Here is a 27080-nt window from a genome sequence, read left to right as displayed (position 1 = left end):
TTTACCTCACCCAAGCCATCCAAGTTACTCTCCCATCGGTATCTGTCACCCCCCCACCTCCCACCCTCTGGCTGCCGTGTTGCCGTCGCCAACCTTGTCGCACATCCCTGATCTGCGTTGCTTGCTTTGCTGCATTGTGTCGCCTGACCTCGCGCTCCCTATCGCCACGTATTGGGTACGACCGATCCCCGTCGACTCGCGAATCGAACAAAAAGAAAAGAGAGGAGGAAAAAAGAAGACCACATAACCCGACCTCGAACACTTCCAACACGTCGAGCCCTCGAACACGGCGAGGCGAGATTATCCTGCGATTTATGAGTCGTGGAAACAGGGTCGCAGTTGCGCGTACTCGTCGTTGACTGTCCTACCGCTGGACACATTCGACGAGTCCACATTCCAATCACTGCTGCGGTTACTCTCTCTCACTATCTGCCGGGAAATACCAACAAACCCGTCGGGGGGGCTAGCCTGGCCATGGAGCTGGCGCTGCAGCAACGGCATCATGAAGTGGAAAACAACACCGAGCTAACACATGCCAAAACCGAACCCCGACTCGCCACCGCCACTGACGACGACGACGACGACGACGACCACCGGGAGACGTCCAAGATGCTGGCCCATGATTCCATGGTTACCGTCAGGCTGTCCGAGCCGCCTGTTCCCACCGTCAATACGAGCATCGGCCCCGACTCATCCCCAAGGAGGAGACCCAGCACAGTTCGAATCGAAAAATTGCCATATCCTGTTCAAGAGGTAGAGGAAGCCGAGGTTAAGGACACGCCCGAGACCGACGCCGACGACAGCTCGCCCAGTGACCCAGCTACGCCATTACCTGACACGACCGCCAATAGGAATCTCCAAGACGAGCTCGTGGACTGCGAGGAGGAGGTCGACGAAGTGGAAGAGGACCAGGTCGTTTCGGCACAAGCTCAAGGAAGCCCGGAAGAGCCTCGGCGCCAGACTATCACCGGGCAGCAGCAGGGACAGGAAACAGGAACAGAAGTAGTGGAAGAAAAAGAAGAAGAAGACGACGAAGAGGTAAATTGGGACGAATTGCAGAAATCAGAAGCAAAGGAGCCTAGGGACGCAGACACCGATAGAGTAAGAAGACGCCATTTCTGCTGCTTTCCACCTCAAGCTCAACCAGGCTAACAAATCCTGACAGTCAACAGCCATGTTGCTTGCAATGCTGGAGCAGGAAAACGACAAGCTAGCTACGAACCCCAAGAGCATCAAAGTACAAGCTGTTGAACAAGTCGCCGCTTCCAATCGCCCCAGACCGCCGTCAATGGCACAATTACGACACATGGTCCACGGACCGACGCCGTCGGCCTTGCGATACTCGATGCTCCCGCCGCCACCGATGACCGACCTCGAGTTCTACGCTGCGCTGGTCAAGGACTACCAACAGACGGCGGCTCGGTTGCCGACTCTCCTCTCCAACAAGATCCGCAAAGGCATCCCTCCGCCCTTGCGAGGGGTCGTATGGCAAAGCATGTCGGGCGCTCGCGATTCATCGTTGGAGGAGCAATACGACCGGTTCAGTGGGGAGTCGAGCCCTTACGAGCCCATCATTGGCAAAGACCTCGGCCGGAGCTTTCCTGGCGTCGATATGTTCCGCGACCCTGAAGGCGACGGACAACGTATGCTCGGCAAGGTCTTGAAATGCTTCAGTCTCTACGATACAAAGATTGGATACTGCCAGGGGCTGGCATTTCTGGTTGGTCCGCTGTTGATGCACATGCCTGACAAGCAGGCGTTTTGCGTGTTGGTTCGGTAAGTGCTACCCGAGAAAAAAGAAACAATGTCCAGAACATCATCCGAAAAGGAAAGAAGAAGAAGAAAAAAGAAATACCTCAAGGAAAACAAGGTTTCGGAAGCAAACGCAACGTCGAAGCTAACATTGGATGGTTAGATTGATGGAACGATACGATTTACGTAGCTGTTTTTTGCCAGACCTGTCAGGACTGCATGCTCGCATCCACCAGTTTCGGGAGCTTCTGCGAGAACACATGACACCAGTGTCGAACCACCTGGAGGACCTACAAGTCGATCCAGCGTACGTTTCACAGTGGTTCCTCAGCTTTTTCGCCGTAACGTGCCCCCTGCCAATGCTGTTTCGCATCTACGATGTGATTTTTGCCGAGGGGGCCCCGGAGACCCTTATGCGGGTCGCCCTGTCCCTGATGCAAAAGAACCAAACCCGTATCCTGGCATGCACCGAGCTCGAGGATGTAATGCAACTCCTCCTTTCGAGGGGCCTCTGGGATTGTTACCATTACAACGCAGACGAGTTTGTCCAGGATTTTGTCAGTTTATCGGGCGTTGTCACTCGAGAGAAGTTGCTCCAGCTGGAACAGGGGTACCGAGACGCACAGATCGCTAGCGCAAATGCGGCGCGTTCCTCCGACGTTACCACTGCAGCCTCCCGCTTCCTCGGCCGCATTTGGGCTTCCTCCACCATCATCTCCCCGAAGTCCTCCTCCACCCTTAGCCCGGGCCTCACCGCTCCGTCACGGCCTCTGAGCATGTTGCGCAGGACCGCCTCAAAGCAGAGCCTGGCCTCCACCCTCAATTCGATGGAAGCCAGCTCCGTTAGCGTCCTCAGCTCCGCATCCACCGAAGCCACCACCGTGTCCCGAGATTCATCAAACACCGACGACAATTCATCCATCCGCGAATCGACGCCCATCCCTGGCAGCAAGCCCTTGTACGGCAACGGCGGCAAGAACAACAAGGAGAATGCTCTTCACACCCAGATCGAAGACCTCCTCACCGCCTTGACCGAACTGCAACGAAACCACGCCCAGCTCGCGAGCGAACTACAAAAAGAAAGGGAACAGCGCGAGGAGGACAAACAGGCTGTCCGGTCGCTTCTAGACGGCTTGCGCAAGAAGGCCAGCAACGACTCCGTCAGTACCGATGCGAGCGTCGGTACTCTCAAAGCAGCCGATGACTCCGCAGCTGAGGCACGCGAGGGAGGCCAGGGAGACGTGTCCACTCCTCCCAAGACTGACGAGCAGGGTAGCCCCTTGCCAGAGGATCTATCGCAGCTCCTCGACACCGTTGAAGAAAGGTTCGGGCGCCATGGCAGTGGCGATCTCAGAATGTCTCGGGGAGGGTCAACGGCGCAGATGCAACAGGAATTGCAGCAGCTCAAGGACCAGCTCGCCAGTGCGATATCGCAATCCCAGGACTACAACCGAAAGATTCTCGACTTGGACCAGGAGATATCCGCCCTGAAGGACCAAGTGCGAGAATCACACTCGCATACACGCATCTTGCACCAGGACAAACAGCGACTTGAAAAGCAGATACATAACATGAGGGCGCGGGCATCAGCCGCTGAGGCGGACAGCAACACTCGCCAGGTCAGCGATGGGCTCATGCGGAAGAGCTCCACGAGCGGCGCTAGCGGCTTGAGAGAGCTGAAGCTTAGTAGGAGCAAGTCGACTCCATCTCAAGCTGGATCGATCTTTAACAAGCGGTCGTCATCCCTGCCGAAGCCGCACGACTCGACCCCTCCACCAGCCACCCAGACGCGTCCTCCGCCGCCAACGGACGACCAACACGAGGCGTTGTTGCTGGAGCTCGTTCAGGCCAAGACCGCCGAGGCTATTGCCAGGCAAGAGGCCGAAGAGACGAAGCAGAAGCTGGAAAGCCTGCGCAAGGCGTATGGTCTCGCGTCCGCGGAGACACCACCGCCAGCGGCAGGATCCGCCGCAGCGGCGGCCGCCATGGGCGTCTTCGGTCGCCTCACGGGTGCAGCTACAGAGCCCGCCAAACCCGCCCCACCGGCGACGACTACGGCTGCGACCGCCGCGACGACGGCGGCGGGAGGCTTCTGGGGTTGGAGGAGATAGACGGGGAGTCGGATCGACCACTTAATGACGATATTGGCGTTTCAACACATGACTAGAGAAGCATTCGGAGTATCTAGCGCATCTTGCATTCTGGTTTTATTCGGTGACGGGTACCAGACCTGTCGCCTCGCCGCCACTGCCTTGTCGTCCGCATTCCAAGAGGGAGTAGACCAAGGCATTTTGCATGCGTGGAAGCTGGGTACGCTCTTCACGTTGGGGGGGTTGGAGGGTGCATCTTTATTCTCTTCTTTCTTCTTCTCACACACAACCCCCATTGCATTGGCATTCTAGACTGTTTACTCACTTTTATTCCTCCTCTTACCCACGCAATGTGGCATCGGAGCTGGGGAGACGACACTTCTCATAACCCCCGGAACGAGACAGAAACGTTTTCATCTCGGGCCCTTTCATGAACTTGTAATTTATGTACACCGGCCCCATATGCGATTATATGTAGCATGGGCAGATGGACCGGAGCTTTTCCCCTTCTCATTCTCGCTCTGGGACCGCCGAGGTTAAAATACAGGCAAACACTATAGAAATACTACTAGTAGTAACTTTTTTTTCTTGAAAGGAAGAATCGAAGGCATGACAAGTGCTAGTTATAAAGCTACTAATACGATGGGGAATGAATACTCCGGAGCTTGAACGTGCGCTTCTTTGTGTTCACATTCATGTGCGGCGGTGACGGAACATTTCAAAATCGGCCCACGCGCTATACCTGGGTAGCTTAACCCGTCACGATATCAGCCGTCAGCGTGTGTAGGTAGGTATGGCATGGTCCATGAGCATCAATTCAGGCCAAGGTGGGCCGGGCCCCGTCAACCCCTTTTTCGGTTGCCTGATTCGGCAGTACCGTGGATCACTCTTTCCCGGTAACATTTATTCACATGGCACTTTGGGTGGCCGGGTTTTTTTTAATAGGTAGAGTGGCCTCCATCACAACTGCTTGACCCCTTGGTCTCTGCGTCCCCGCCCATGTCTGGACCCCCAAACCTCCCTGTGGCGGTGCGTTGTGGGAGAATGCGAGATAAAAAAAAAAAAAAAGCGGGTGGGTGGTGGTGCACTGCGGGGCGGTGTGCTCCAAACTCAAATCGGGGGGGGGGGGGGGGGTTCATGGTAAGCGCGATTTGCATGTGAAAGCTTCGGGGCAGAGCAGAGCAGGAAGAATAAGAAAAAAAAAGACAAAAAAGTGTGGCGCCAGCTGGCAGCTGGACCCAGGGTATTGCTGGTTCGGGCACCCTTACGTATGATTTCCCGGACTCCGTTGCTATAGTAGGAGTGGGTTTTCCAAAATAGTGTGTAGATGTATATATCGCTATTGATTAAGAGCTGTTTGATTAATGAGTCTGTTTCTCCCCTTCCGGTTCGCTGGTCATTTTTTGCCCCAACACTTTACGAGGTTGCTGTGACACACGCAGGTGGAAGGTTTTTTTTTTGGAGTGAGATTGGCGGAAGGGGCTGGGTAGTTTGGCTTGGTTTCGACCAACCGCAATCTGCGCCCACGTGTGCGCAGCAAAATGGCACTTGTCAGCCAGCCAAGCTAAAGCCGTCGACGTTTGGCATTGGCGTCGCTGTTTGCTCCGTCTCCGGCCCCCCGGTCCAAATGTCAGATGCCAAAGGGGAGGCAGGAAGAAGAGGCTGACGCACGCACGCACGCACGCACTTGTTCCCGCAGGCCTCGGGTGGCCGCAGCGGCGTTGACAACGTGGGCAACTACGGAGATACCCACGAGGTAAAGGTGGACAGTTGTCAGCTCGCGGCGTGCCCGTGGGCAGAAAATAAGATGGGATAACGTAGAAAGAGCAAAGAAAGCGCAGCTGCGTTTGGCATCATGGTTCGTCTGATAGCCCGTAGCTACCGGTAGCTCCCTCGCATCGGGTTGACCAGCCGATCAGGCACCTCGGCGGAATCGCAAAACGATGCGTTGGCAGTGAACGAATGATAAACGTCCCCGGGGTACCCCGAACTGCGAAGCTTAGGGCCCCGGCAACGGAGGGGGAAAGGCGCTGGCCGTGATGGTAATGATGTTTTGGAAGACCAAGGTGACATGATATCACGAGGTTGTCGTGGCGCGTTGCTGAGGAGGAGGGGCTGGATAGGGCGGGTCATGAGCTAAACGGTGTGTGCATGGCGTAGCTTGGAAAGGAAAGCTAGGACCAGGCGTCTTTCTCCCTTCGCGCTGTCCGCTGACTAACTGGGGATGCATGGTCGGGGCGTTCTGTTTTCCCACCTTTCTTAGGCAATGCATCGCGGGCGCGACAGGTGGAGATGGTGAAAATAGGACGGCATGGCCATTGGTAGGATAGGTGCGGTGGCGTCGCATCGTCTGCCTATTTGTACACTGCTGGATAACGGATAGGTAGGAGTTTGAGGACACACAAGCCAGTCTGAAGCATGAGGCGAAAGAGAACAAAATACAAGGCGAGACGAAGAAGGCAGCATCAGATATCAGCAAACTGCCATGGTTTCAGGATTCCGAGCACACGAGCAAGCCCCCCTGTCGCTTCAGCCACCCCATGATGAGATGGTCAACAATGATTATGGTGTTCTTCTCTGCTGCAGCTAGACGTACCAAGGTACGTACTTGCCCGGTGGGCTGAGAGAGGGAGAAAGGGAGAGTGAAATGCAAAGGACGTCACATGCAGGCCGCATAGCTAGCGGCGACGAATAGCACGTTGCTACGGTGGGATGACGCCGAAGACTGGGGAGGAGGGGTTCGCCTGGCTGGACCGAGGCGATACACCGTCATTGGGCCAGGCGAAGTCCTCCCGGCAGAGATAGGTAGTCGATTGGTACCGGGTGATTGGATGCTGTGGCATAGCTTTTGCGTCATCAATCCGCAAACAAGCCGGGACGGGCACTAGCCACAGCCCGAACAGGGACCCTCTCTATTTTATTTTATTTTTCAGACCCTCTCACGCGTTTCTCGCTCCCCTATGCGTCGAGTACCCACCTACCTACATTCTTGCATTCTCCACCATTGCAGTCATTGGTGCGTGTGCGTTTGCTGCAGTACCTAGTGCAGTAGATGGCGTACATATGGATGGAGTTCAAGGGCGGCCAGGTTGGGCTTGTTGGAACCGGTGAGGTAATGCTTAGTTGGGTGAGGTGAACCACCACACCGCAAGGATGAGATGAGGCAATGGACGCGCAAGAGGGAGAGGAAACCAAACAGAAAGCAAAGAGGACGGGGAAAAAAAAGGGACAGGAGCTCCTCCTGAAGAGTGCAAGCCGCCGTGGTCACCACTTCAGTACGGATACTACGTGGGACCCTTGCCGGCTGGGAGGCCCTGTTTGGGAGACAAGAGCGTCACTGCTTCACCCCAGACAGACAGACCCAGGGGGACGACGTGGTGTTGCTTTGATTTGCTTTGATTTGTTTTGCTCAGAAAAAGAGCGTGTGAGGTCTGCTCTTTTGCGCTGCTCTGCTGCTGGTCCGGTTTGGTCTGGCCTGGCCTGGCCTGGCGTTGGCACGGACAGCCAGCCCCCAGTGGGCTCTGCGGTGCTCCTCCTGCTCCTTGCTTTTTGATCTTCATTTGCATCACACAGCACTCACCTCATACCCAGAGCAAGTACCACCGCCGTCGCCGCCGCCGCCGCCGCCGCTGCACCACTCACCACACACAAAGTCTTTTTTATTTTATTTTCCCTCTTCCCTTCCCTTATTTCCCCTGCCTTCCACCTGCTACTACCACTATCCTCCACTTATCCACACCCACCCACACCCTCCTCGCCTTTCTGGTTTTATCTCCCCTATCTCTCTCTGCCGGAGCTTCCAGACCTGAACATCGTCACACAATCATAACACCTGGCCTTCTCTCGTCCTACAAACACCTCTCGCACCCTTTTTTTTATCCCAACATCTTCTCCAAGCTTCAGCTTCTGCCTCTGCTACTCGCTGCTTCCTGCCCCGAAACCAAAAACACCCCTCTATAACCCTTCCTCCCCCACGCAGGCTCCGATTTCTTGAAACGCTCCTAGCTTCCAAGTAGGTACCGGCATCACACGACACCAATTCCCACCGACCGCCAACTCTCCCCAAACACACGCACCAACACACATCGCAGCAAAAGCTTCGTCGCCATCTTCCACGATGTCTGACTTCCCGGACGCGCCCACCACGGCTCCCTCTGCCAACGGCAACAGCTACATCCAGGCCACCAAGGACAGTAAGGTACGTCGTTGCTGCCCAGTCCAGAGATCCCGCGACTTCCGCGTCACAGATCTTGCTTCCTCAGGGACCATCCGGCTAATGTGTGCAAGTAGTGTTTCAACCTCGCCTCTTCACCTCTAGCGACCCCGATAAGCTAACAATCCCTCCTCAGACGCTGCCGCTGCCTACCAGCAGGTCTCTAACGGTATGTTGTTTTTGCCTTCTACCCGATGACGTCTTCGTGGCGCATCATCACCAAATACTAATCAAATTTCTTCTTTCCAGGTCCCGTCGCTCAGAGTGTTAAGGACCAGTCCGCAAAGACTACCGCCGAGCTCGGCAACCTTGCCGCCGCTCGCAGAACGCCCTCCAACCCCGCTGCCACTGGCCAGCCGTTGACGCACTACCACTCCTTCTTCTCGGAGCTTATCTCGTGGAACAACCCTCGTATGTGCTAGCCCGGCCCCCCTCCTCCCTGATATTCCGATCTCCGACTGACAGCCAGCCTACAGGTGCTTCGGCTATCGCCTACAGCTCCATCGTCGCCCTCATCTTCGCTGCCCGCTACCTCGATGTTTTGCGATACAGCTTGAAGCTCACCTGGATGGTGCTTGGCACCACCGTCCTTGCAGAGCTTGCCGGCAAGCTCGTCCTCAGCAACGGCCTCGCTACCCAGCTTCGCCCCAGACGTTACTTCGTCATCTCCAGAGAGACGCTCGATGCCGCCATAGGAGACGTCCACGAGCTCGTCAACTTTTTCGTCATTGAGGCTCAGCGCATCATCTTCGCTGAGAACGTTGGTGTTTCTGCTGCTGTAAGTTGCTCGCGTGACAGTCCCCACAATAATTGACATCATCGCGACTGACACACCTCGTAGGCTTTCATCGGCTCCTTCATCGCCTACTACCTCGTCAAGATCGTTCCCTTCTGGGGCCTTTCCTTGATCGCCACTACTGCTCTCTTCATGATCCCCCTCCTGTACACCTCCAACCAGGAACTCATTGACGCCCAGCTCAACCGCGCCGGCGAGATCATCACCCAACAGACGAACCAGTTCCGCACCGTCGCCGGCAAGCACACCGCCGAGGCCACCAACATCACCAAGCAGTACATGGGTGACTACACTGCCAAGGCTCAGCAGCTCCTCGGCCGCCGCTCCGCCTCTCCCGAGGCCGCTCGCGCCCCCGCTCCTCCCTCCCAGGCTCCCGCCGACGTCCGCCCCTCCGTCGAGGAGCAGGACTTCCCTACTGCTCCCAAATCCGACATCCAGCCCGAGCCGGTTGTCCCGGATGCCGAGGAGAAGACCCCCATGGTCGCCTCCTAAACATATCGTTTGACTGGTTTTCTGAGTGTACACAGTTGAGCAGGCATATGACGTATGTCTCTCGCTCGACGACAACGGAACGACTCATGACGAACATGAACGAGATCACGCACACCACCTTTCTCTCTGCGGCTTTGTTGGCGTGTGATCTGGTTTGCGGGTTGGTTCTGGCAAGGAGTTTTAGTTGCACATAGCCAGCAACGAAAATGATAATATCAGAAAGTGTCTCCAAGCGGAGGCAAGGGACGTGAAACGAATTATCGTGTACGCATGTAGTGTATTGGCCTCTGTTTTATTTGTTTTTCTAGTCGTCTCTTCATGGCACGCGGCTTTGGCGAAAGGGGGATCATCAGATTGTCTAGGGGACGCAGAGAATCGAGCTGTTTCTACAACTAGTTTTCCACACTCCCCAAATGTGATGTGGATGTATTTGACATGAGCCCCGCCTGTTCGAGGCTGCCAGATGCTACGACGTTGTATTGAGAGCACTGTGGCTTGGTAATAATGATCCACCAAGAAGGATTGGGGCAGGCAGGCAGTAGCAGCTCCACCAAGCATGGAATGACTAGTCAACGGTCTGCACCAGCACGTTCCGAGCCCAGCTCCCTCGGCCTGGTCAACCAACGCTTGACAAAGCCTCCCGAAGAATGGGTCGAGGTGGAGTGGAGCTTCAGGGGCCGGGGACGATTCAGCCGTGCCGCCTTACAAGTCGGAGCCAGGCTCGGGGAAGAGACTAGTGAGTTCTTCATATCCTAGCCCGGGGAAGGAGGGCGAGTCTGTGTCCCGGCACGGGCGGCGAGGTCACCATCAGGTGCGAGGCCCCAGCAATCGATTACCCGGGCCGAGCGAGGTACAGTGTAGAAATATTGAGGGCTCAGAATAGCTACTTTCATGTTTGGCCCTTCATTCCCGTTCCATGTGGGAACATGATATAGATATACCACAGCAAGTAAAAGGCCATCTCAGCCCGGAATGGAGCAAAAAATGAATAAGATGTTTCCTAGAGAGCAAGAGCAAGAAAGCTGGTTCGAGAAAAGGAAAACAAAACGGCAGTAGTAATGCCTGCCCTTTCGTGAAACCACCCGCCGTAATCCCCGTTCGCCGATACAATCCCATGTGCACACACACACATACACACATGAAAAAGCATATACACGCACTATCCCCTTTAATCGCTATCCATATCGAAGGGATCGTCGCTCTCTGGCTCGTCGACATCCATCTCGCTGTCGTCGTCGATAACATAGGTGGGCTTAGCCTTCGCCTTGGTTGCTGCCGCTCGTCCAGGTCTGCTTCTAGCAGCCGGGCGAGGCGGAGACTCGGCCTCTTCCATCTCCACGTCATCGTCTTCGTCGTCGCTCAAGACACGCTTGGTCGCCTTCTTTGCGGCGTATGCCTTGGCAGCGGGAGAGAGGGTGGTCTGCTTGGAGGCAGCCTTTGCCTTGGGTTTGGCCTTGGGCACAGGTGCTGCTTCGGCATCCTTGGACTTGTTTTTCGCTCCCGCAGGGCGGCCACGAGCCTTCTTGACAGGTGCAGCAGCAGCAGCAGCCTTGGACTCTTTGGTGGCGGATGTCTTGGAAGCCTTGGTAGCAGGGGCACCGTCGTCGCTCAAGAAGCTATCAACGTCGTCGCCCTTGGTAAAAGTCTTGTGGGGAGACGAGCGAGCAAGCATCTCGTAGTTGGTGTCGTCGACGCTATCGTCGTCAAAGTTTCTTGACGCCTTCGTCCTGATCTTGGGCAGAGTGGAGTCGCGCCCGTCAGGGCGGTTCATGGCAAACAGACTAAGTCGACCCTTCTCTTTATCTGTTTTGGGCGCGCCAATGCCTCGAACCAGAGCACCAATGTCTCCGATCTGGCTGTCGTTTGCTTCAGACTCCGACTCGTCGTCCAGGACGTACTTGGACTTCTTTGTCGCAGCAGCTCGTTGGCCCCTGCCGTTAGCTGAGGGCTTCGCGGGTGCCGGCTCGGGAGAGGCGCTCTTTTCCTCGACGCTTTGGAAATTGTCCTCAGACAGCTCGGACGACTCGTCAAGAACGTACTTCTTCTTCGTCGAAGCAGCTCGTTGCGTACGAGAAGTGTTGCTCTTGGCTTCAGGCTCGACTGACGCGAGCTTCGCGGCAGGCTTGGCTGTGGGCTTCGTTTCGGGCTTGACGCTGGAGCTCTTCTTTTTTCCCAGATTTTCGAAATCGTCGTCACTATCCAACTCTTCCACACGGGGTGAGGGCTTCTTGGCCGCCACTGGTTTCTGGGCCTGCGAGGAGTCGTCCTCGGTCGCTGACTCTGCCGGGACTGACGTACTCTTCTTGTCCAGGCTGGCGAAATCCTCGTCATCGGAGTCACTCAAGGTATAGATGGGCTTCTTCTTGGTTGCCGCCGCCCTCGGTCGGGTTTCGCTAGTAGCCGCTGGCTTGGCGGGGCCCTTGCGACCGAGAGCAGCAAAGTCATCGTCCGAGAAAGCGTCAGACTCGGCTTCCTCCTTCTTGGGCTTCACCTTTGCCTTGTCAAACATGGCGGCAAATCTCTCAGCTGCCTTTTCCGTTACCTTGGGAGCGGCCTTGGCTTTGGCGCCAGCACGTTTCTTCTCTCCAGGCGCGTAGTCATCGTCATCTTTCTTGGCCTTGCGGCCCTTACCAGCACCAATCTTCTTCGACACACGCCTACCGAGTCTGCGGATATTGGTCTGGATTTCAGCATCCAGGGCCATCTGGTTTTCCCACTCGGCCACGAAGTCGTCGAGATCCCGGGTCCAGAGATCCTTCTCGCTGAGGGCGAGAAGGGCGTCGTGCTCGGCCTTCTTGTTCTCAATCTGCTTCTCCAGTCTCTCGAGGCGCTCGTAGGTCAAAGACCAGATGGGCATCTAGTCAAGATGGTCAGTAATTGAATTGAGCGTCAGGTCAGGGGGCACCAACAGAAAGCAGGTAGTCGTAGCCGTTGGTCTGCTCGTCGTTGTCATCCTCATCCTCATCGTTGCCCTCCATGTCCTCGTCTGTGGACTTCTTCTTGACGTTCTTGTCCTTGTTCTTGGGGAAGGCCTCGTACTTGCGCTTGGCGAGCTCCTCGACGAGGACCTGCTTTCTCTTCTTGGCCACAACAAGCTTTCCTTCAATAATCTCCCTGATGAAGCGAGCTTGCTCGGAGAGCTTCCTGAAGTCCGAATGGTATACACCAAGCCAGTGCTTCTTGCGCTGGGCGTACATGTCCAGACGGTAGTTGTAGAACTCCTCCAGAATGTCCTCGACCTTTTCATACTTGCGAATCTGGCCACGAGTGTCGAAGGCGACCAAGTTTGAGGTGGCAATTTGCTTGCTGAGCTTGAACCGCTCCAAGAGACCGTCCGTCAAGATGTCTTTGGTGTGCTTGTCGTCCATCTGAATGACGAAGTGAACGTTCTTGTGGTCGTTGAACTCCTTGTAATCTTTGATCCAAACGGGGCCCTTGGTGCCGCTGATGACCTCCTCCAGCTTCGCCTTGAAGTCGTCTGTCCACATGCGAATGGGAAGCTCAGTGACAATGACTTCGCCGGTCCTCTCGTCGATCTCGCAGATGCCGTTGAACTTGTAACGGTCTTTTTCGGACTGCTCGGGGGTGCCTTTCCAACCACGAAACCAAGGCATCATGGGCTGGAAGGCAGCATCCTCTGAGTTCGAGGGATCGAGGCGGCCCATGCGTCTCTTCAGATTGTTGACGATATCGATTGGGTGGTAGTTGGGGATGGAGGTACTCCAACCAGTACCAATACCATCAGCACCGTTGCAGAGAATCATGGGAATGATGGGCGCATAGACCTTGGGCTCGATTCTCTTTCCGTCCTCGTACTGCGGCTCCAGGTTGGGCTCATCGAGAGGGGAGAAGATCTTCCTGGCGAACGGAGACAGTCTTGTGTGAATGTAACGAGGGCTGGCAGCGTCTGAACCACCAGCAAGACGAGAACCGAAGTTTCCAGAGGGCTCCAGGCAGTTGATATTGTTGGAGCCCACGAAGTTCTGGGCAAGACCAATGATGGTCTGCTGAAGGGAGACTTCACCGTGGTGGTAGGACGTCTGCTCAGAAATATAACCAGCCAATTCAACGACCTTTTGATCCTTGACCAGGTTCCTCTTGAAGCAGGCGTACATAACCTTACGCTGACCGGGCTTCAGCCCATCGACGACGGAAGGAATGGATCGCATGTTATCGGCCATGGAGAAGAGGATGAGTTCTTTGTTGACGAAGTCCGTGTAAGTGATGGACTTGGTCGAGTGGTCAAGGAAAGTACCGGGTACAAAGTTGCCGAGCCACTCCTTTCTGGCGTCCGCCTTCTTCTTGGAGAAGGCGAGGTCGAAAAGCTCCACCTCGTCCGGCTTCATCGTGTCGAACTCCTTGAGATGGTCGTCGAGGTTGGTGAAGTAGACCTGGGCGTCTTCGTTCGAACTGGTACCCAGACCCTTGTAGTACTTGTAGTGCCACCTGGACAGTTCGCTCCTGTGGCCTTCCTTCCACTCCTCATACTGAGGTTGGGTGAAGAAGGACTTGAGGCGAAGCGGCTTCTTTGGGTTGGGTCCCTGCCAGACCTTCACGATGGGAGTGATGAACTCCCGGAAGAAGTCGGGGATTTGCAACAAGGATGGGTACTGAACTTGCAAGAAGTTAATGAGAAGACCCTTGATATGAGAACCGTCGTGATCCTGATCGGCCATGATCATCAGATGGCCGTAGCGTAGACTCTTCGTATCCGTGTAGGTCTGCTTGTGCTTCAGGCCGAGGAACTGCTTGATGTTCTGGATTTCCTGGTTCTTCGTGATCTGGTCGATAGATGCGTCACGGACGTTCAACATCTTACCACGAAGGGGGAAGACTCCAATGCGGTCGGGGTCGAGAATTGCGCGGCCAGCGACAGCCAAACTCTTGGCAGAGTCACCTTCGGTGAGAATGAGTGTGCATTCATGGCCATGGCGGGTGCCGGCCAAGTTAGCATCAACCAGTTTCGAGTTGCTGATGCGTGATCGCTTGTTTCCGTCGCTCTTGGCCATCATCTTATCGGCTTTCTTCTCAGCGAAGTCAATGATGTTCTGGATGGCGTCTGATTTGGCGATCTTCTTTAGGAATTCCTCAGTCAAGGCACACTTGCTACCAAACTGGCTGACCTTGGTGGTCATTTGCTCCTTCGTTTGGGAGGTGAATGCGGGATTGTTGACAAGACAGTTGACAAAGATGAAGATGTGATTGCGAATGTGGTTCTGCTTGAGAGCGTGGCCCTTCTTCTTCTTGTCAAGGGTCTTGAGCAGGGAGCCGGTAATCTGGTCGGCAATGTAGTTGACGTGCGTGCCGCCAGACGTGGTGGCGATGGAGTTGACGAACGAGACCTGCTGGAACGTGCCGTCGGACACGGTGAAGGCAATCTCCCACCTTGGGTGAGCGTCGGTTTTGTCAACTTCGACAACGACCTTGGGCTCGACACCCTCCTCGGCACCACGTTCCTTCGCGATGGCCTTGGCGTACATCTCGCAGTAGCCTTTGAAAGCAAGCTTAATGTGGGTGCCGTTAAGGTGCACCTTAATGCCCCGAACAGTACCAGCCATGTCGTAGACGCGGCGGTAGATGAGGGCCTCGAGGTCATCGTCGATGCCAGTCATGCTGAAGCGCTTGAAGTCGGGCTTGAAGGTGACCCGAACAAAGTCGCTAGTCTTGCTGCTGGTGATCTTTGCCTTGCCGCACTTGCTCATGTTGTCGGTCCAGATCTGTTTGTATCTCTTGCCGCTGTTGGAGTCTTGACACTCGAGGGTGAACTGCTCACTGAAGACGTTGCAAAGCTTTGCACCGTAACCGTTGCGACCACCGACAGTCTTCTTCTCGTCGTCGTCGTAGTTGGAACCAGTAAGGAGGTGACCGAAGATCATCTCAGGGATGTAAATCTTCTCCTTGCCGTGAATCTCGACCGGGATACCTTTACCGTTGTTCTCAACGGTGATCTCTCCGGCTTCGCGGTCGACGGAGATTTTCATGTAGGTCATGGTAGCGTCACGTTGCTTGTTGTCGGCGGCGTTGACGAGAATTTCATCAAAAATCTTGTAGAGACCAGGAACGTACGTGACCTTGCGGTACTCCATGAGATTCGTCTCCTTGTTGAAAACCCACATGGGTTGCTCGGTTGGCTCCACGGATCCAATGTAGGTATCGGGACGCTTGATGATATGCTCAAGCTGGGTGAGCTTCTGGTAGGTATCGGTAGCCGTCTTCTTGGACTTGGGCCCCGGGGCGGGCTCCTCATCATCGTCGACCATCATGCTGTCGTTTTCGATTTCCGCAAGAGGGTTCCCGCTTGACTTTTTAGCAGCGGGAGCCTTCTTAAGCTTCTTCGCACTAGGGGGGGTGTTGTCGAAATTGGATGCGCCATCATCGTCGTCGGATTCGGGCTTCGCCCGCTTTTTCGGCGCGGCCTTCGTCTTCAGAGTGGTTTGCGTCAATTTCTTCGCCGGCGCCTTCTTGGGGACGGCGGCGGCCTTGGCCTTGGGCTTCTGCGATAAATCAGTATCTGGTCGAGTGTTTGTCCGAGGAGCTGCCGGCTTTGGCGGCAACATAGACATCGTGCCGGATGTGTTGTGCGGAGGTCATGAAGCAAGGCACAGAAAATGTCAACCAAAGAGGTATGGGCTGGAGGGATTGCGCAAATATGGATCTGTGACTTGGGGGCTGAAGAAAGTCCTTTCGCAGCAAGTTTGCGACGACGGGGCAAGCCTTCGAGATTGGAGGTAGGCTGTTGTGAATGGTTGTGCGCGGGGTGATTGAGGGGCTAATTCATGACCGAGAGGAAGAGGCAACTGCACCTCCTTCCTCCCGTTGGGGCGAGAAGGAAGGATACAGCAGCAGTAACGAGGCTCCACCAAGAGACGGGAATTTCTGTCTGACCAGGGAAAAATAAGAAGCAAGCATACATACCGCAGGCGCAAAGTCAGACTCGTCTCCTAAGCTAAACACGGACTCGGCGTCGGAATCCATCTTGTACAAGATTCTGCGCTCCCCGAGGCGCGGGGAGAAACACGAGAATGGGCGGAAAACAGCGGTGGTTGATACACTCAACAGTGGTGATGAGGGTTGAAGATTCGCTCGGCGACAGGTGAAGGAGTACGCAAGTAGGGAATTTGTTCCCAAACGGCTAGCTGGGCGGACCAGGCGCGCAATTGGCACGAACGGTGTTGAGAAAAAGGAGAGGAAAGACAGGAACGAGTGTGCCAGCTCGATCAAAGTCGCTTTACATTGAGGGGAGGAGATGTATGGTCGCGTTGGGCGGTTCGCGTGCAGAGGCCTTGGAGTGGATGGGGGAAGACGTTTTGTTGTTGGTAGCAACCCTTGGGATGTTGATGTTTGGCCCCAGGGTAAACAAATTGGCCAGACTGGAGTCGCGACACACTCCTGGCCTTCTCTGACTGGACCGCGTTTGGCCCCTTCCCTTTGTTTACTGCCTCAGGCCCCAACGCCTATCACGACGTGGCGCCAGGATCTTGGTTCTGCTCTAGAGGCGGGGTGGAGAACCTGCCATGTCTGTCTGCCCCGCCGTCCAATCGAGGCGCCGCGGTGTCACTGAAATTCCGCAACAAACCCAAACAGGCGGGAGATGCCTGACCCACAACCTTAAGCATGGCGTGCGGCGTGTTCACTCACGTCTGTTACTTCACCTGTGGCGATGCGCGAGAGGGCCTTCTCACCCACCACTTTCTCGGTATCTGAAAAGTTGCTCAATGGAATATCCGAAACCTCTCACCCTTCTCAGCAGATTTTCATCTCATTCAAACATGCACTAAGTCACGCCTAGTGCTTCGCAAGACGTAAAAAATAAAAATAAAAATTGAAAAAAAAAGGAAGAAAACGCCTCCCCACTGCCGGTACCATCCGCTTCTTAGACACACCGCTTCTGCACTTGCACTCGATCCTCAGATAACACGCCTGGTCTTTCCAGTCTCGACCTCGTACACCCAGCCGCTCAGCGTCACGCTGTCGGGCACTAACTTGGAGGCTTTGATGAAGTCAATATCCTTCTTGACTGCCTCCTCCAGCTCGGGGAAGGCCAAAAAGTCGGGGATGCGATTCTTGGCCTCCAATGAAGCATCAGCACTAGGAGCACGTCAGCGAACGGTTATGAGGGCGCGGCTCGTGTTATGCACTACCGACCCCAGGTTCTTCTCGATGATGCCGTACGCATCCTCGTTCTTGAACGTCAGCATGCCACAGCCAGTATGCTTGACCAAGACGATCTCGCGCGTGCCGAGGAGCTGTTGCGAGATGACAATACTGCGGAGTCCGTCGACAGCTGAAGCGCCGGCCTGCCGTTTTCACAGTGAGTGACACCATCATGTACAGGAACCAGGGCATCTTGTCCTTACATTGCGAATGACATGCGCATCGCCCAACTCGATGCCGAATGCTCGTGCCGGATCGATTCTGGCGTCCATGCAAGTCAGGATGAGATACTTCTTCGCCGGCGGCAAGGCCAGGTGACCCTTGTCGAAGCTGAACGAGTAACTCTCCGAGGCAGCCTCAACATTTTTCTGAATGTCGGACATGATGAGCATTGGTTGTGCCTCGATATGATTGAAGCAAGTTGGGATACAGTCAGGTATAAACAGGTCGGCGAGGTATGGTGATGACGAGAACAACGGAGAGCCCGTCTCAGGATTGTTAGAGATGCGTGACCCCTGGCTAGTTATTTACGTTTCCCCTCCCGCTCCAAGCTGGTCCGGGTAGTCTATCCTGCGTGCGCAGCACATGAAGTTCTGGGGAACTCATGGTACCTGATTGATTGTGGATGCATTGCGTGCTTTCGGGCTTTTTGTGCACAAAAGCAGCGTTGAGCCAAAGAGCTTCGCCGTCTCCGCACATTCCCAAGCGTAACGGTAGTTCAGTCCCCGGGTGGGAAAAGTAAGGTAGCGCCGCCTGGTTGACCCCAAGGTGGGGTTGATGGCGTCGCCGATCGGCGTTCTCGATAAGCTGCCACCCGGCTTGCGCCAAATCTTGGTTGGGGACTCTTCACGGTGACTGTCTCTGAGCTTCTGCCAAGTACCCGTCGCGGGGTAATTATGTTTCCCGTGCATCGGCGTTTGTTGGCACGCAGGCGTGACATAACCGAAAGCCCGAAAGCCATCATTGAGCCTCTCCAAAATAACCCACAATGGTGGGGAGTAAGGTAAGGTAAGTAGGTATGTAGTTCACCCTGTCACGTTGAAACATGTCGAGGCCCCGTATAACCGTTCATGCAAGCATCGGAAGGAGACCTTTGGTTGATTTTCAAACTCCGTCGCCTGCATAGGCGCCAATACCGATATGAGCTGCCTCGTCTCTGCCGCAACCAACCGAGGCAGCCTCCATCTCAACGCGGCCAGAGCCAAAAGTCTCTTGCCTAGATACCTAGGTTGTGAGCTGCTTATAGAAGAACACCTCATCCTTCAGCTGTCGTGGAACGGCAGGGCTGATGCCGTAGTTGGGAATCCTCCCGACCTCGATGTAGCCGAGCTTATTGTACACCTCTTCTGCCGGACTACCAGCTTCCGTGTCAAGCATCTACGTCTCTTGTCAGCAAGGACCCGTACACACAGCACCTTTTTCGGGTCTCACCAGCAGCGTTCGTCCTCGCTGAACGGCCTCGACCTCCAATGCGCTCATCAGCATCCTAGCACCGCCTCGCCGGCGGAATTTGGGGCTGATGAGGAGCTTCTCGACGAAGCCGCGGAACGGGCCCGTCTCCGAGTAGGGCATCGACAGCATGACCACGCCCATGAGCTCGGTTCCCTTGGGCTTGCTGCCCGGCTCGGATTCGTCGAGGAGAATCAGCATTATCCGGGTTCCAGCAGTCACCTCTGCTATGCGGTCCTTCCACCATCCCAGCAGCTTTTCGTGTGACAGCGGTGGTAAGAAGGTGGCGAGAGTTCGATCTGAGCTGATACAGGCGGCGTGCAATGCTGCAAGGTAGGGAATCAGATGCCCGTGATCCGCCGGGGAGAAGATGTACGGCGTCCCCGAGCTTGAGGACATTGTGGTGGATATTGTCCTCTTTCGGGGTGCCTTATAGTAAAAAGGTATCAGATGTAACAATTCATCCAACGTGTCAAGACTACGTCCCAAGTCAGAGTTGGTGTTTGCTCCGAACTTGTAGTCGTAACTTGATAAGCTTGGGGGCCAGTGTGACAGCTTGAGGGGATGCTTGCCAAAGGCTCAACTCAGCTTAGGATGGATTTGTGAGCACGGCACAGCAAGTTGCGGCAGCTGAGGCTGCGTGAGAGATACGGGCTGCGTTTGAGTCAACTGATGCAATTGACACTGGCGGAGGGTCTCGGAAACAGTGCGGGAGGTCCTGGAAGGATGATGGGTTTGGCGGGGCGGCGTTGCGAGCTCGGAGAGTGTGTGGGTACGTGCAGCTGTCTCAGTCACCAAAGGAATTATGGTGGAGTCGAGTCGTCCAGGTCTGGGAGAAACAGCCTGAAGAAGCTCTTTTCTGACATCGTTCGGTTGTCTGTAGGGTGTGTTAGCGCTGTTCTGCCGTAGGACTGGCCCGACCCACCCCTGCATGGAAGGATGTGATGGAATTCTAGGCCTGAGGGGCGCTGCATATTGCGCTAACTGTTGGCACCTTGTAACGGGCACTGTCATGCCGCAATGGTCTGTATGCCTGCAATCTCGCTCTCATTGACTTTTGCAATATATTGTTCGGGTATCCGATAGAGGAACGGCGGTCGTCAGCATGGTGCTTTGCTCGGCATAGACGGGGTGCCAACCTTGCCTTGAGTGCTTACTGCCGCTCATACTCGTCCCAGAAGCCAGATCCGGGATGATCTGTCTCGAAGTGGAACAAGCTTGAAGGTCGAATCCGCGAGGAATACATAGGTCAATGGTAAAGTTCAAGTGCGTGTTTGTTCACTTCAACATATCCATACCGCCTGTATTCCTTGTTGCCGGCTTCCCACTCTGCCCCCTCCCCCGTTGCCCTGGTCGATGGTTGTAACCCCCGCTCACCCTGAACCAAACCGCTTCATCGCACCCATCAAGCTCCCACACCAACAAATCAGGTCTTGTCCACTGGGACGAAGTCGAAACCCAACTCCCCTGTGCCATAGACATCTGATAGGCTCTTGCAGCTGGACCTTGCAGAGTGACTCCTGTCGTCCCAGCCCACAAACAGGAGCCCGGACACACGGACCATCCCACCTTACCTAGGTACTTACCTAGCTAGGTACCTACCTATCTTACCACTCCTGGCTCCCTCACCGCATTTGCCAGCTAGCTACCTAGTTAGCTGATTGAGTGTATCCGCTTGGTCACCTCCCCTCCTTCGCGTGCCACTGACGTCGTTTTGGACCCTTAGTAGCGTTCCCCCTCCTCTGAAAAGCTTGCGTCAACGACATACTCATCGTCACATGCTCTCACTCTGACTTCCGCCCTGTCAACCACACGTCTCCCGGCTTTTCTTTCTTTTTTTGTGCTATTGTCTCATTTTCCCGTCGCCCCGGCTCTTACACATCTGCATTGTTGCTTCCAGCTGAGCAGCAGCTCCCCGGGCCGCCATGGAGATCTTTCGCAAGGTGGAGCGAGGCATCGATGCCATCTTCGGTGATGAGCGTCACGCCCACACGCACATGGGCCACCAGTGCCACGAGCACCATCCTGCCGGCCATGCCGAGAACAGATTCCAGTCTTTTGCTCCCCAGAGCACCGGCAACGCCAAGTGGTATGTCGACGGATGCTCCTACTTCTGGGCTGTCTCCGAAGCCATTGAGCGTAAGTGAATGCGACATTATCCCTCACCTGCGTCAGCGACTGCCTCTGACCGCGTGTGCATGTAGAGGCCCGTGAGAGCATCTACATCCTCGACTGGTGGCTGAGTCCCGAGCTCTATCTGCGTCGTCCTCCCTCCCAGAATGAGCGTTACCGTCTCGACAACATGCTCAAGGCCGCCGCCGAGAGGGGTGTCAAGGTTAACATCATTGTTTACAAGGAGGTCGAAGCCGCCTTGACACGTAAGTCCCGCCCGTCTCCGACCCTCTATCTGCATTTGAAGCTGACAGGCCACCAAACATAGTCAAGTCTTCTGTAAGTCAACATCAGCAACACCATGTCACACGCCTTTTTTAGCACCCGAGTCATGCTGACATCCTCAACAAGCACACAAGGAATTACCTAGAAAGCCTTCATCCCAACATTGGTGTGTTTCGGCACCCTGACCATGTCCCGACGGGCTACGATTTTGAGGCTGAGCTGCGCCAGAGCTTCTCAAACATGAGCATCAACACCTTCTCTTTATCCAAAGCCTCTGGTGACGCCATCAAGGCCATCTACGGTACTGCCTCCGACGGTGTCACCCTATTCTGGGCTCACCATGAGAAACTGTGCCTAATTGACGGAAAGGTCGCCTTCATGGGAGGTCTCGATATGTGTAAGTCATGCACCCGATCGTTCGTGAGACTTGCTAAGACGAATATAGGCTTTGGCAGATGGGACACCAACAGTAAGCCATCGCCACGATTCAGCCCTTGGCAGCTTGCCATTCTTACTTGAGAGACAGGTCACCCTATCGCGGACGCCCACCCAGGCAACCTGGATGCCATCATCTTCCCCGGCCAGGATTACAACAACGCTCGCGTCTACGACTTTGCCGACGTCGACAACTGGGAGCAGAACAAGCGTGAGTCGCGTTTGATCTTGATGCTGCCATGTATGCTAATAGTGGTATCAGTTGACCGTACCAAGAGCTCCAGAATGGGCTGGTCTGACGTCAGCATCAGCTTGAACGGTGCCATCGTCCAGCACTTGGCGGATCACTTTGTCGACAGATGGTCGGTCACGGGTCTACCTTCTCCATTCAACTGAAACAAGCCACTAACGGTGAACAGGAACTACATCTACGGCGAAAAGTACGGCATCAAGAACCCTGGCAAGTACCAGGCTCTGGGAGGCGCCACTGGCGACGCCGAGGCTGGACGGATCGCCGAGAATGAAACGGAGAGCGGCGGCCTGTTTGGCGGCGGCCACTCCAGCCACCTATTTGGCGACCTCTCGGAGCGCTTCAACCGCGGTATGAGCCGGCTGATGGTCGAAGACGACCAGGACAATGGACCTGGTAGAGTTGTTGACCGCGACGATCGCACGGCCAAAATCCAGCTTACCCGAAGGTACCAAACCCCGCGCCTTACTCGCCGCAAGAGCAACGTACTGATCCGTTGCACAGCTGCACCAAGTGGTCCTCGGGCCACGACACTGAGCACTCCATCGCAAATGCCTACATCGAAGCCATCACCAACGCTCGGCACTTTGTCTACATGGAGAACCAGGCGAGCCTCCCCTTTCCTCTACCAGCCTCACCCTCCGCCCCTGTACACTAACAGATACACAGTTCTTCATCACGGCCACCAGCAACGAGCAGCACCCCGTCACCAACAAGATCGGCCGCGCTATGGTGGACCGCATCATCCGCGCCGACCGCGAGGGCGAGGACTTCAAGATCGTCGTTGCGATGCCCGCGGTCCCGGCCTTCGCCGGCGACCTCAAGTCTGACGACGCCCTTGGCACACGTGCCATCATGGAGTTCCAATACAACTCCATCTCGCGCGGCGGCCACTCCATTATGGAGACCCTCCGCTCTGAGGGCGGCATCCAGGACCCGGGCCGCTATATTCGCTTCTACAACCTCCGCAACTACGACCGCATCAACACCTCGACCACCATGGCCGATGCTGAGCAGCGCTCCGGCGTCCGCTACGAGGACGCGCGCCGCGAGCACGACGACGTTGTCGGTGCCGGCTACGGCGGCCGCGGCGAGGAGACAGGCGCCCGCTGGGGCGAGCGTAACTCCCAGTACGAGCGCTACCAGGAGGCCGCCTCCCGCGTCTCGGATCAGACCTGGGACACCGTGTCGGCCTGCTACATGGACTCGGGCCCGGACCTGCACAGCGTCCCCTGGAACGGCGAGCCCGACGCCGAGATTGATGCCTTTGTCAGCGAGGAGCTGTACATCCACTCCAAAATTCTCATCGCCGACGACAGCCTCGTCATCTGCGGCTCGGCCAACCTTAACGACCGCTCACAGCTCGGCACGCACGACTCGGAGATCGCCGTCGTCATCGAGGATCCCACCCCGGTCGAGTCCGAGATGGCAGGCCGCCCCTTCAGGGCCTCCAAGTTCGCCACCTCGCTCCGCCGACAGATCTTCCGCAAACACCTCGGCCTCCTCCCGGACCAACGCTGCGACCAGCCCAACGACAACTGGACGTCGATAGAGCGCGGGCCCAACGCTTACGACTGGGACTCCCCCGCCGACCGCCTCGTGCGGGACCCCATGTCACGCGAGTTCTGGGACCTGTGGGAGAGCACGGCGCGCACAAACACCGAGGTCTTCTCCAAGGTCTTCCACAACGTGCCCAACGACCACGTCCGCACCTGGAAGGACTACGACGAGTTCTTCAGCAAGCATTTCATCATCCCCGGCGCCAAGGATCAGGAGGACACGAGCGGCAAGGTCGAGTACGGCCACGTCGTCAAGGACGAATTCCCCGGCGGCGTGCGCGAGGTCAAGGACTGGCTCAACCGCGTGCGCGGCACCCTTGTCGAGATGCCCCTCGACTTCCTCGTCGACGTCGACGACATTGCCAAGGACGGCCTGTCCCTTAACAGCTTCACGGACGAAATCTACACGTAGATGTGCAGGCAACCAGAGGAGCAACCCCCTCCCTCCCCTGAAATGTTAAGGGGCCTTCTCGTTGACGCAAACTAGAGCGAAATTAGAAACGAAACACCAGGATTTGTCTTTAATCGAGTGCTTGGGATGTATCTCTGGGTGGAACACGTAATTTACAGCAGCAATGAAAGTTTTTTTTTTCTAAAAAAGAAGAGAGAAAAGCTCCCATTTCCATATCTTGTCTCGTGGAATACACATATACATGTGTATCTAGCCTTCTCAGCCCTACGTGACGTTCCTGCAACCCCTTTTGCCCAAGTAACCCACGCTTCAAACGAAGAAGAAAAAAAGTCATCAAAGCCTCGTTTGAAATCAAAAAGTCGGATAGACTATGTGTAATCTGTCAAACGGTATGTGCAAGGGGATCCCCTACCACAGCCAACCAAAAAGAGTATTATACAGACTGGACCTTTCAGCCATAATCACACCAAGGAAAGACAGGAGAAGAAACGAAGAAATAAAGGAATAAAAGTTCCCCGTCAACTCCGTGAGTATTCGCCCCAATGCTGTAGGTTTTCTCTCTCTTTCATCTGTATTCCGTGGACGAAAGACACTCAAAACGTTTTGACGTCAAACCCACAAATTCGTCATAGCCTCATTTCAGGCTTTCCATTAGTCCAACTTGCGTAAATGATCATGCGTAGGACGATTCTGCTCCTCTAGCCTCTTCAATCCCTGCTCATACGCGCCGGATTTCTAATCCACCTTGCCGTTGCCGCTAGGGCCCAACAGACCCTCTTTCATCAGCTCCTTGTTGCCCCAGGACTCCTCCAAGCGGAAGTGTCCACCACGACCCCGGCGAGAGCGGCTGCGGAACCATGAGAAGGCACCAAAGGCGAGGCCGAGAATGCAGCCCAAGGTCAGGTAGGGGTGCTCAACAAAGGTAACGCGCATATCAAAGAAGATCTTCTCGAAGCTCGAGATGGTGAGCTTGGGCTTGATCTTGGGCGGCGAGGTGACGACCTTGCTGATGGTCTCCAAAATCGAGGTCCGAGACAAAAGTATGTTGTTACCAGTGATGGTCGTGTCCCAGTAGCGGCGGTTCTACAAACAGAGTCAGTTTTGCAAAATAAACCAAAACAAAAGTCTAGGCTTACGTCTTCGTCGTTGATGATAACACGGTCTCCGTCTTTGGTGTCAATGCCGAACGTGGTGCGGACCCATCTCTGCCAGAAGACACTGTCCACCCAGGCAAAGGCAACCTGTTTCCTGTCCGACCTGTCCATGTTGATGCGGGTTGCCTTGGCTGCGCGCAGGGCGCGTTGGTCGCCGCGATCTTCAGCCTCGTCAATACGGAGCTGCTTCGCGTCACGTAGTTCTTGCCGTTCGTGTTGGAAGAGCAGAATCTGCTTGTCCATCCACTCGTTGGCGGCACTCTTCAACTCGTGCTTAGCCCTCATGAAACCCTCCGAGTCTTCCCGGTTGATGATTCCGAGAACAACAATTTTGCCGTCCATGATCTCCCGCGCATTGGAGGCAGTCAACTCGGGAATGATGGGTAGCCAGACCGACTTCATCCAGTTCAAAACTTGGTGGACATCGCGCATCTCCTTGGGTGTCAGCGGCTGGTAATACGTGGGGCGGCCCTCCCTCGAAACGAGCAAGCGGGGCCAGGTGGTGATCTTGTAGCGAGAGTACAAGACGGGATCCTTGGTCTTGACAAGCTTCGCCTTGCCAATCAGGCTGAGGGGGAGACGCTCGAGAGCCATGAAGTCCTCGCTGGTAGTAGCATGGTCGTAGAAGTAGATGAAGATGACTTCCTCCTTCTCCTCAAGGGCTGCCAGGGATTCGGCGTCAACATCCTGAACTCCTTCGCTGATGTCGATCGCCTTCTCGGCGTAGTGAAGGAAGTCGCCGAGGCCCCTCAGACCCTCATACTCGACGCGCTCGCCACCCTTGAAGAAGAGAATGGTAGGGTAGCCGCGGAGGCGGGCGTCCTTGCAAAGTCTAGTCTCGACATCGCAGTTGACCTCTCCAACATTCAATCGGCCCTTCATCTCCTTGGCCATTTGCTGCCAGTTAGGTGCCATGGCCTGGCAGTGATGACACCACGGCGCGTAGAACTTGATAAACCAGGGCTCCTGGGTCATGGTCACCAAAGTCTGAAACTTCTCAGCGGTAAGAGGCACAGAGATGCCGTCCTTGTTGGGAGTAACGGTAGGCTTCTTCGTCGCAGGCTTGGTGGGGGTGGCAAGTGCCTTTCCGGTGGTGCTAGCCTTTGCGTCGGCCTTTGCATCCGTCTTGTCGGCAGGCTTGGTATCCTCCTTCGCAGGAGGGGCCTTGGGGGGGCCCTGGTCTCTTCTTTGGACGGTGCCTTCGCATCAGTCTTCTCATCCACCTCATCGTCTGCGGGTTTCTTGGAGTCGGCCGTCTTGCCAGGCGCCTTGTCGGGGGAGTGTTTTTCACCAGCCGCGGGCAGCTCGATCTTGCTGGGTCTCGTTCCGGGCTTGGCCGCTTCCAGGTACTTTTCGATGATGGGGCTGACTTGATCGATCTCCTTGACGCCCTTGATCGTCTCAGCCACCTCGCCATTCTTGTAGAGAACGGTGCTGGGGTACGACTGGATTTTGTGGGCTGCGCAGAGATCAGAGTAGGCCACACAGTTTACTGAGGCGAAACGGAAGTCGTAGAAATCGGTGAAGGACTCGTCCTCCTTTGAGTTGGGCTTCGAAGTGTAGTAGAACTCGTATAGGGTCTGGAATTTCGGCGCATAATCTATGCAATGAGGGCAGTAGGGGCTATGCTTTGATCAGTAACGGTGCGCGCAGGGCGTGAAGCAACGACAGAGGCAGATACCTGTAATTCTTGATAAGCATAAACTGGTGGGCTTTCACCTCCTTGTCGAAGGTATCTGGTGTCAACTCGAGTATTGGAGGCACCTTCATGGAATTGAAGTAGGTGCTCGCTTTGTCATCCTTCTCTTCCTTCGCTGCTACTTGCACCCCGGATAGCAGGGTCGAGCCCAGGAAGAGAAACAAAGGCAATAACCTCATTGCGACAACGAGGTTGCACCTCGTGGGTGCGATGACTATTGAGAGGAGG

General features: G+C 55.4%; 8 protein-coding genes across 8 annotated transcripts; 3 read left to right on the top strand and 5 right to left on the bottom strand.

The window, feature by feature from the left end:
• Window positions 1-216: 216 nt before the first annotated feature.
• Window positions 217-3884, top strand: LY79DRAFT_62943 (TBC domain-containing protein). The gene is made up of 4 exons (XM_060562150.1): window positions 217-243; window positions 533-1101; window positions 1166-1776; window positions 1916-3884. Exons 2-4 carry the CDS (start codon window positions 610-612, stop codon window positions 3861-3863), a joined length of 3051 nt encoding a protein of 1016 aa, XP_060417268.1. The 5' UTR covers window positions 217-243; window positions 533-609; the 3' UTR covers window positions 3864-3884.
• Window positions 3885-7465: 3581 nt separating this feature from the next.
• On the top strand, window positions 7466-9433 carry LY79DRAFT_62791 (Reticulon-domain-containing protein). The gene is made up of 5 exons (XM_060562133.1): window positions 7466-8128; window positions 8192-8224; window positions 8305-8466; window positions 8532-8833; window positions 8897-9433. The coding sequence occupies exons 1-5, from the start codon at window positions 7960-7962 to the stop codon at window positions 9341-9343; spliced, it is 1113 nt and encodes a 370-aa protein (XP_060417267.1). The 5' UTR covers window positions 7466-7959; the 3' UTR covers window positions 9344-9433.
• Window positions 9434-10511: 1078 nt separating this feature from the next.
• On the bottom strand, window positions 10512-16318 carry LY79DRAFT_667409 (topoisomerase IV; the record flags this gene model as incomplete). The annotated part of the gene is made up of 3 exons (XM_060563368.1): window positions 10512-12200; window positions 12253-15837; window positions 16259-16318. 3 exons carry the CDS (start codon window positions 16316-16318, stop codon window positions 10512-10514), a joined length of 5334 nt encoding a protein of 1777 aa, XP_060417266.1.
• A 932-nt stretch (window positions 16319-17250) lies between these two features.
• On the bottom strand, window positions 17251-17880 carry LY79DRAFT_667408 (carbonate dehydratase; the record flags this gene model as incomplete). The annotated part of the gene is made up of 3 exons (XM_060563367.1): window positions 17251-17431; window positions 17489-17640; window positions 17701-17880. 3 exons carry the CDS (start codon window positions 17878-17880, stop codon window positions 17251-17253), a joined length of 513 nt encoding a protein of 170 aa, XP_060417265.1.
• Window positions 17881-18721: 841 nt separating this feature from the next.
• On the bottom strand, window positions 18722-19345 carry LY79DRAFT_588077 (acetyltransferase; the record flags this gene model as incomplete). The annotated part of the gene is made up of 2 exons (XM_060560865.1): window positions 18722-18874; window positions 18929-19345. The coding sequence occupies 2 exons, from the start codon at window positions 19343-19345 to the stop codon at window positions 18722-18724; spliced, it is 570 nt and encodes a 189-aa protein (XP_060417264.1).
• A 24-nt stretch (window positions 19346-19369) lies between these two features.
• On the bottom strand, window positions 19370-20032 carry LY79DRAFT_62696 (uncharacterized protein). The gene is made up of 2 exons (XM_060562117.1): window positions 19872-20032; window positions 19370-19823 (listed from the first exon to the last, which is right to left on the bottom strand). Exons 1-2 carry the CDS (start codon window positions 19958-19960, stop codon window positions 19526-19528), a joined length of 387 nt encoding a protein of 128 aa, XP_060417263.1. The 5' UTR covers window positions 19961-20032; the 3' UTR covers window positions 19370-19525.
• An 839-nt stretch (window positions 20033-20871) lies between these two features.
• On the top strand, window positions 20872-23999 carry LY79DRAFT_667406 (uncharacterized protein; the record flags this gene model as incomplete). The annotated part of the gene is made up of 10 exons (XM_060563366.1): window positions 20872-21085; window positions 21151-21324; window positions 21387-21397; window positions 21470-21740; window positions 21789-21812; window positions 21870-21989; window positions 22041-22140; window positions 22198-22476; window positions 22533-22617; window positions 22698-23999. 10 exons carry the CDS (start codon window positions 20872-20874, stop codon window positions 23997-23999), a joined length of 2580 nt encoding a protein of 859 aa, XP_060417262.1.
• A 735-nt stretch (window positions 24000-24734) lies between these two features.
• Window positions 24735-27031, bottom strand: LY79DRAFT_509509 (thioredoxin; the record flags this gene model as incomplete). Its single annotated transcript, XM_060554060.1, has 4 exons — window positions 24735-25082; window positions 25136-26329; window positions 26377-26776; window positions 26835-27031. 4 exons carry the CDS (start codon window positions 27029-27031, stop codon window positions 24735-24737), a joined length of 2139 nt encoding a protein of 712 aa, XP_060417261.1.
• Between the last annotated feature and the right edge of the window lie 49 nt (window positions 27032-27080).

This window comes from Colletotrichum navitas, assembly GCF_030913465.1.
Source record: "Colletotrichum navitas strain CBS 125086 chromosome Unknown LY79scaffold_12, whole genome shotgun sequence".
NCBI lineage: Eukaryota > Fungi > Ascomycota > Sordariomycetes > Glomerellales > Glomerellaceae > Colletotrichum > Colletotrichum navitas.
The sequence above is the reverse complement of the archived record's forward strand: the minus strand, read 5'-3'. Positions and strand labels throughout refer to the sequence as shown.

Bases quoted from the DNA above. Each gene is read 5' to 3' on its own strand.
- LY79DRAFT_62696 (XM_060562117.1), bottom strand. From the start codon at position 19,960: ATGACAGTGCCCGTTACAAGGTGCCAACAGTTAGCGCAATATGCAGCG. The intron at 19,824-19,871 runs GTGGGTCGGGCC...CACACCCTACAG, and splicing joins TCACATCCTTCCATGCAGGG to ACAACCGAACGATGTCAGAA.
- LY79DRAFT_62791 (XM_060562133.1), top strand. From the start codon at position 7,960: ATGTCTGACTTCCCGGACGCGCCCACCACGGCTCCCTCTGCCAACGGC. The intron at 8,129-8,191 runs GTAGTGTTTCAA...ATCCCTCCTCAG, and splicing joins CATCCGGCTAATGTGTGCAA to ACGCTGCCGCTGCCTACCAG. The intron at 8,834-8,896 runs GTAAGTTGCTCG...CACACCTCGTAG, and splicing joins ACGTTGGTGTTTCTGCTGCT to GCTTTCATCGGCTCCTTCAT.
- LY79DRAFT_62943 (XM_060562150.1), top strand. From the start codon at position 610: ATGCTGGCCCATGATTCCATGGTTACCGTCAGGCTGTCCGAGCCGCCT. The intron at 1,102-1,165 runs GTAAGAAGACGC...AAATCCTGACAG, and splicing joins GGGACGCAGACACCGATAGA to TCAACAGCCATGTTGCTTGC. The intron at 1,777-1,915 runs GTAAGTGCTACC...TTGGATGGTTAG, and splicing joins GCGTTTTGCGTGTTGGTTCG to ATTGATGGAACGATACGATT.